General features: G+C 49.1%; 1 protein-coding gene across 2 annotated transcripts in view; it reads right to left on the bottom strand.

Annotated features, from left to right (window-relative positions):
* Positions 1-3,525: 3,525 nt before the first annotated feature.
* Positions 3,526-8,521, bottom strand: part of mboat1 (membrane bound O-acyltransferase domain containing 1) — a 35,225-nt gene continuing 30,229 nt past the window's right edge. For both annotated transcript variants that reach the window (XM_079894112.1, XM_079894113.1), the window contains one exon: positions 3,526-4,325. In XM_079894112.1, coding sequence (XP_079750238.1) covers positions 4,202-4,325 — 124 coding nt within the window. In that variant the 3' untranslated portion in view covers positions 3,526-4,201. The remainder of the gene's footprint in view (positions 4,326-8,521) is intronic.

The raw sequence follows: 8,521 nt of genomic DNA, 5'->3' as shown, positions 1-8,521 counted from the left end.
TCTGCACAGGCCTGATCCTCCTGGACGAGAGGCTGTTCTGCACAGGCCTGATCCTCCTGGTGCTGAAGTGGTTCTGCACAAGCCTGATCCTCCTGGTGCTGAAGTGGTTCTGCACAGGTCTGATCCTCCTGGACGAGAGGCTGTTCTGCACAGGCCTGATCCTCCTGGTGCTGAAGTGGTTCTGCACAGGCCTGATCCTCCTGGTGCTGAAGTGGTTCTGCACAGGCCTGATCCTCCTGGTGTTGAAGTGGTTCTGCACAAGCCTGATCCTCCTGGATGAGAGGCTGTTCTGCACAGGCCTAATCCTCCTGGTGCTGAAGTGGTTCTTCACAGGCCTGATCCTCCTGGTGCTGAAGTGGTTCTGCACAAGCCTGATCCTCCTGGTGCTGAAGTGGTTCTGCACAGGCCTGATCCTCCTGGTGCTGAAGTGGTTCTGCACAAGCCTGATCCTCCTGGTGCTGAAGTGGTTCTGCACAGGCCTTATCCTCCTGGTGCTGAAGTGGTTCTGCACAGGCCTGATCCTCCTGGACGAGAGGCTGTTCTGCACAGGCCTGATCCTCCTAGTGCTGAAGTGGTTCTGCACAGGCCTGATCCTCCTGGTGCTGAAGTGGTTCTGCACAGGCCTTATCCTCCTGGTGCTGAAGTGGTTCTGCACAAGCCTGATCCTCCTGGTGCTGAAGTGGTTCTGCACAAGCCTGATCCTCCTGGTGCTGAAGTGGTTCTGCACAGGCCTTATCCTCCTGGTGCTGAAGTGGTTCTGCACAGGCCTGATCCTCCTGGACGAGAGGCTGTTCTGCACAGGCCTGATCCTCCTGGTGCTGAAGTGGTTCTGCACAGGCCTGATCCTCCTGGTGCTGAAGTGGTTCTGCACAGGCCTTATCCTCCTGGTGCTGAAGTGGTTCTGCACAGGCCTGATCCTCCTGGACGAGAGGCTGTTCTGCACAGGCCTGATCCTCCTGGTGCTGAAGTGGTTCTGCACAGGCCTGATCCTCCTGGTGCTGAAGTGGTTCTGCACAGGCCTGATCCTCCTGGTGCTGAAGTGGTTCTGCACAGGCCTTATCCTCCTGGTGCTGAAGTGGTTCTGCACAGGCCTGATCCTCCTGGACGAGAGGCTGTTCTGCACAAGCCTGATCCTCCTGGTGCTGAAGTGGTTCTGCACAGGCCTGATCCTCCTGGTGTTGAAGTGGTTCTGCACAAGCCTGATCCTCCTGGTGCTGAAGTGGTTCTGCACAAGCCTGATCCTCCTGGACGAGAGGCTGTTCTGCACAAGCCTGATCCTCCTGGTGTTGAAGTGGTTCTGCACAGGCCTGATCCTCCTGGACGAGAGGCTGTTCTGCACAAGCCTGATCCTCCTGGTGTTGAAGTGGTTCTGCACAGGCCTGATCCTCCTGGACGAGAGGCTGTTCTGCACAAGCCTGATCCTCCTGGTGCTGAAGTGGTTCTGCACAGGCCTGATCCTCCTGGTGTTGAAGTGGTTCTGCACAGGCCTTATCCTCCTGGTGCTGAAGTGGTTCTGCACAAGCCTGATCCTCCTGGTGCTGAAGTGGTTCTGCACAGGCCTGATCCTCCTGGACGAGAGGCTGTTCTGCACAAGCCTGATCCTCCTGGTGCTGAAGTGGTTCTGCACAGGCCTGATCCTCCTGGACGAGAGGCTGTTCTGCACAAGCCTGATCCTCCTGGTGCTGAAGTGGTTCTGCACAGGCCTTATCCTCCTGGTGCTGAAGTGGTTCTGCACAGGCCTGATCCTCCTGGACGAGAGGCTGTTCTGCACAAGCCTGATCCTCCTGGTGCTGAAGTGGTTCTGCACAGGCCTTATCCTCCTGGTGCTGAAGTGGTTCTGCACAGGCCTTATCCTCCTGGTGCTGAAGTGGTTCTGCACAGGCCTTATCCTCCTGGTGTTGAAGTGGTTCTGCACAAGCCTGATCCTCCTGGTGCTGAAGTGGTTCTGCACAGGCCTGATCCTCCTGGTGTTGAAGTGGTTCTGCACAGGCCTGATCCTCCTGGACGAGAGGCTGTTCTGCACAAGCCTGATCCTCCTGGTGCTGAAGTGGTTCTGCACAGGCCTGATCCTCCTGGTGCTGAAGTGGTTCTGCACAGGCCTGATCCTCCTGGTGTTGAAGTGGTTCTGCACAGGCCTGATCCTCCTGGACGAGAGGCTGTTCTGCACAAGCCTGATCCTCCTGGTGCTGAAGTGGTTCTGCACAGGCCTGATCCTCCTGGTGCTGAAGTGGTTCTGCACAGGCCTGATCCTCCTGGTGTTGAAGTGGTTCTGCACAGGCCTGATCCTCCTGGTGTTGAAGTGGTTCTGCACAGGCCTGATCCTCCTGGACGAGAGGCTGTTCTGCACAAGCCTGATCCTCCTGGTGTTGAAGTGGTTCTGCACAGGCCTGATCCTCCTGGTGCTGAAGTGGTTCTGCACAGGCCTGATCCTCCTGGTGCTGAAGTGGTTCTGCACAGGCCTGATCCTCCTGGTGTTGAAGTGGTTCTGCACAGGCCTGATCCTCCTGGTGTTGAAGTGGTTCTGCACAAGCCTGATCCTCCTGGACGAGAGGCTGTTCTGCACAAGCCTGATCCTCCTGGTGCTGAAGTGGTTCTGCACAGGCCTGATCCTCCTGGTGCTGAAGTGGTTCTGCACAGGCCTGATCCTCCTGGTGTTGAAGTGGTTCTGCACAGGCCTGATCCTCCTGGTGTTGAAGTGGTTCTGCACAGGCCTGATCCTCCTGGACGAGAGGCTGTTCTGCACAAGCCTGATCCTCCTGGTGCTGAAGTGGTTCTGCACAGGCCTGATCCTCCTGGTGTTGAAGTGGTTCTGCACAGGCCTGATCCTCCTGGTGTTGAAGTGGTTCTGCACAGGCCTGATCCTCCTGGACGAGAGGGTGTTCTGCACAAGCCTGATCCTCCTGGTGTTGAAGTGGTTCTGCACAGGCCTGATCCTCCTGGTGCTGAAGTGGTTCTGCACAGGCCTGATCCTCCTGGTGCTGAAGTGTTTCTGCACAGGCCTGATCCTCCTGGTGCTGAAGTGGTTCTGCACAGGCCTTATCCTCCTGGTGCTGAAGTGGTTCTGCACAAGCCTGATCCTCCTGGTGTTGAAGTGATTCTGCACAAGCCTGATCCTCCTGGACGAGAGGCTGTTCTGCACAGGCCTGATTCTCCTGGTGCTGAAGTGGTTCTGCACAGGCTTGATCCTCCTGGTGCTGAAGTGGTTCTGCACAGGCCTGATCCTCCTGGTGCTGAAGTGGTTCTGCACAGGCCTGATCCTCCTGGTGCTGAAGTGGTTCTGCACAGGCCTTATCCTCCTGGTGCTGAAGTGGTTCTGCACAGGCCTTATCCTCCTGGTGCTGAAGTGGTTCTGCACAGGCCTGATCCTCCTGGTGTTGAAGTGGTTCTGCACAGGCCTGATCCTCCTGGTGTTGTGCAGTGAAAACCTGCCTAACCGGGACCTTGCTTAGAGGCTGAATATATTCTAGTTGCCAGAAATTCTAGTTAGTAAATCTAGGCAGAGTACACATTCAATGCTCATTTCTTCATTCACAAACCTCTTTATTTAGGCCTCACCTTCCACAACATGTCATTCTAATTTGACTATTCTTCAGTTCATATTTGCAGGAGTATTTATTATTTATTATTCATAGCCATTATACATTTACTACACAGTAATTTTACTGAAAATGGACATCTTAACACCACATAATAACTAAGATATTATTAAAGACATTATTATTTATACATTAGTATAAAATATCAATTCACTTCATTTTTATAAAAAAAGAAAAACAAATCAAACAGTTCTCTCTCGGCATCAGTATAAAGTGATCATGCAGTTATATCCAAAATAAATTAGGAAAAATTGTGTTAAACTATTTTAAAAGACCATTAAAATGGGCAGCATTTATTTACTTAGTAAAGGTGTCACATATTTGCCTCATAGTGAGTACAGCACTACTCAAACTGTGTTCCCTTACTCGTTCTCCAGCTGGCTGTAGTTTGAATAGAGTGCGTCTCTGTTGTGTGGTGTGTGTGTGTGTGTGTGTGTGTGTGTGTGTGTGTGTGTGTGTGTGAGTGCGTGTGTGTGTGTGAGTGTGTGAGCAAATGAATACCCAGACCAGCTCTTTTTTAATTTTGTTCACACAAAGTAGCCTTTGTCTGTCAGTGCCTCTGCTCTCTCAGTCCACACACACACACACACACACACCAGAAGGGTTCAGTACTCCTTCACATTATTGTTCGAATGCCGGTCAAGTCTTTCAGGCTTGAAGCCCCTGGGTTTGCTGGGTAAGAGGATCACAGCCAGAATACTGATGACATGCACATGAAAGTACATCGATCTGAAGGACAGAGAAAAAACATGAGATAAACATTACCAGCACAAACAACATCCAGAAAGTGATATCATCCAACAAAAAAAAAAAGAGAATACAAGATGGTCACTTTATGCCCTAAAATAAACATGAATTTAGATACTTTTGCACTTTGAAGGATATGTTTCTCTGGAGAAATGTTGAGAAACACATTTTTCCACATAGAAAAATAGAAAAGCAAATCCCTCAAAATGCGCTGATAAACTTAATTTATACCAGTGCAAATCGGCCGCCTTGTTAGCAGAGGCTGTTTACGCTAACTCCGCCCACCACTGGCTGATACATTAACTCCGCCCACCACTGGCTGATACATTAACTCCACCCACCACTGGCTGATACATTAACTCCGTCCACCACTGGCTGATACATTAACTCCGCCCACCACTGGCTGATACATTAACTCCGCCCACCACTGGCTGATACATTAACTCCGCCCACCACTGGCTGATACATTAACTCCGCCCACCACTGGCTGATACATTAACTCCGCCCACCACTGGCTGATACATTAACTCCGCCCACCACTGGCTGATACATTAACTCCGCCCACCACTGGCTGATACATTAACTCCGCCCACCACTGGCTGATACATTAACTCCGCCCACCACTGGCTGATACATTAACTCCGCCCACCACTGGCTGATACATTAACTCCGCCCACCACTGGCTGATACATTAACTCCGTCCACCACTGGCTGATACATTAACTCCGTCCACCACTGGCTGATACATTAACTCCGCCCACCACTGGCTGATACATTAACTCCGCCCACCACTGGCTGATACATTAACTCCGCCCACCACTGGCTGATACATTAACTCCGTCCACCACTGGCTGATACATTAACTCCGTCCACCACTGGCTGATACATTAACTCCGCCCACCACTGGCTGATACATTAACTCCGTCCACCACTGGCTGATACATTAACTCCGCCCACCACTGGCTGATACATTAACTCCGCCCACCACTGGCTGATACATTAACTCCGTCCACCACTGGCTGATACATTAACTCCGCCCACCACTGGCTGATACATTAACTCCGCCCACCACTGGCTGATACATTAACTCCGTCCACCACTGGCTGATACATTAACTCCGTCCACCACTGGCTGATCGAGGCAGACAGAACCACAAGAAAACCTGTTAGCAGGATCAGTGGTGTGGAGAGGAAGATGGGTGCCGTTAGTTTTAATGTGAGTTTGAATATGCCTTTTTCTAAACTCATTCTCTCTTTCCCATGACATTTCAGATCGAAGAGAAGTTTATTTTAACTAAAATATTTGAAAAGTAATAAAGAAATGAAGTGCCTAACAGGTAGCCTGACGTCGTCATACTCAGATTCTAGTCAGATGTGAGTCTGATCTGCTCCATTGGGCTGTAATTATGGGGCGTGTTTCAACCGAACCAGGAATGAGAATGCCTCTGCACTCAATTGGATAGACCTACAACCAATCAGAGCATTGCTGTCTCCAGAACTCAACTGCACACACGCTGGAAGAAGTAGAAGAAGAAGATGAGTGTAAACGATCTTTGCCAGTGTTGTAAAATAATTTAAAGATACACGGAGTACCGTAAAACTTCAAATAATAGCCGAGTCCCAAATAGACGCCTGTCTCTTTTAAACGCCTGGTGTGACGACAGGTTTGGGTAAATAAAGGCCGGTCTCAAATAGAGGCCTGGTCTGTTTTTTAGTATCGGGTTGTATTTGATCTTCTAATACCCGTCAGATCGTCTGGTCTATGTTTTGATTAGATTTCACGTGACAGACGCAACCGTTCATGAACGACTCATCACTATTCGCGCGCGCGCGCGCGCGTGTGTGTGTGTGTGTGTGTGAGGGACTCAGAGGGAGAAAGAGGAGATAATATATTTCATTAACTTCGGGATGTTATCCTTAGGTATGTGGCCTGACAACAGTAGCTTCTGATGGAAGCGAGGATCACCTTATCCATTGTTTTGAAGAGGGAGAGCCGTGTGCATCGGGGCGGGAGCTGTAGTGCAAGCAAGGCTGGCAGAATTAGCGGAGGTTGGAGAGGGAGAAGTGGAGGAGAGCGACGTGGAGGAGGAATTCGCCAATGAACTTGTAATTGAGGATCGCGGGGATGATGATAGTGATGAATAGAGTAATTTTCTATCACATGATTGCAGTTGTTTACAGGGTAGCCTTCATTCTTTCTTGTTGATGTGTTTCGGGCAACAAGTTCATATTCTCGATGGATTTTAGCGGTAACTTGTGTTCTGCCCATTGCTGTCATATCGTTTCGTTTTTTATGTATTTTTTTATGCTGCCAATAGCCAAAGACATTTCTTACATTAAATGATTTGTTAAACACATTCGAATTAATTATAAATAAAACATAATATAATGTGGTAACCTCATACTGTCATGCTTGAACATCTCAACACTAAATTAAAGGCCTGTCTCTTATAGACGCCTGTCTCAAATACAAGCCGGTACAGTTCGGCGATTTGGGTAAATAGAAGCCCGGGCTATTGTTTGAAGTTTTACGGTACTTACCAACACGATCATCATTTTTGAGAGAAATAGTAAAGGTGGATGACTATACGAACAAGTTCTCTGTTTAGGATTAGAACTCGACAATACAGCAAACAAATTGAATTCAACCCAAGCGCTCTTTGGTGACGTGGATGATTACGTTACTGTTGATCATCTGTCCATCATCGTATAAAGCCCGCCCTGACAATTGGATTGGTCCGAACAGCTCTGGTTCGAGCATAGTTGCTCCACAACGGATCAAGTCCAGAGTGTTTAATAGTGGGAATTAAGTGTTGATCAGGTAGGCTTAGGGGATGGTGTAGGTGAGGGCTTTAGGGACAGGGACAAGTAACGTCCAAATAAGGCAGCAACCATTACGATTATAATAAATATAATCATTTTCACTTAATATATTGTTTTTATTACTTATTATCACTGTCGATCGCTGTCATACATGGCTGGGCCACGAGCATGCTTAGACGGCGTCCGTGGTTCATGACATCCTCATTGTGAGAATATGACCTTTGTGACATCGCAACTCTCCATCCTCCTACTCTAGTGTGGGTTAGGGTTAGGGTTAGGGTTAGGTTTAGGGTTAGGGTTTAGGGTTAAGGGTTAGGGTTAGGAAAGCCTTTGGAGCTCTCAGCTCTGTGCTTTCCTTTCAGCAAGTTATAACCAAGTTGCAGTGGATAGCAGGTCCCTCGGAAAGCAAAACCTGATCATGAGGTTTCTGAGAGGCGCCAGGAGGCTAAACCCTCCCAGGCCACACCTCATCCCCACCTGAGATATCTCTGTAGTCCTTCTGGAACTGCAGAGAGATGCCTTTGAGCAATTTTGCTGTAAAGCAGCTCTTTGTTCAGCTCATTGTTAAAGGGATAGTTCAGGATTTTAGACATGAATCTCTATAGCTTCCCCATAAGCAGTGTGGTGCATTGACCATGACTTACCCCCGACAGCGTCCTGTGAGCCGAGCTCCGGTCCAGTTTTGGTCAAGATGAAATTAGTCCGGCAAGTTTGCTGGGGTCACGGCAATAAAGCTTTTTTCTTCTCAAATCAATATGTGTTCAAAAGAGTGATATATTTGCGTCACTAAAACGTTGTCTATGGAGAGGTCAGACCTCGTAATGGCTTGGCACTATTTTCTCCCCTGTCATATCACTGCGCGCTGCCGCTACCTACAGCCAGCTGGGAGCTGCGCAGGCGCACACCACTTTTTCAGTTGTTCGGCAGTGTTTACAGCAGTGTTTACGTGCTCAGAACAGCTACACGAACGAGCTAACATAGCTACTCACCAAGAGCGATCAGTTTGTACAAGCTCCAGCTTCAACTTGTTCAACTTCTCTGTCCATCCTCTCTCTTTCTGTCCTTTCTAACTCCATCTGGCGTAACTCGTCATCTGTGTATTCAGGTTCGTAAAGATATCCTTTTGGCTGTGTGTCGAAGTCAATGTTGTCATCGTCGCTGCTGTAGTCAGACATGTTATCGTTCTCTTTACGAGCTGTAAACAAAGTGACACGTGCGCGGCTCCCAGCTGGCTGTAGGTAGCGGCAGCGCGCAGTGATATGACGGGGAAGAAAATAGTGCCAAGCCATTACGAGGTCTGACCTCTCCATAGACAGCGGTTTTGTGCTGCAAATATATCACTCTTTTGAACACATA

Source organism: Squalius cephalus (genome assembly GCF_949319135.1).
Source record: "Squalius cephalus genome assembly, chromosome: 15".
NCBI lineage: Eukaryota > Metazoa > Chordata > Actinopteri > Cypriniformes > Leuciscidae > Squalius > Squalius cephalus.
The sequence above is the reverse complement of the archived record's forward strand: the minus strand, read 5'-3'. Positions and strand labels throughout refer to the sequence as shown.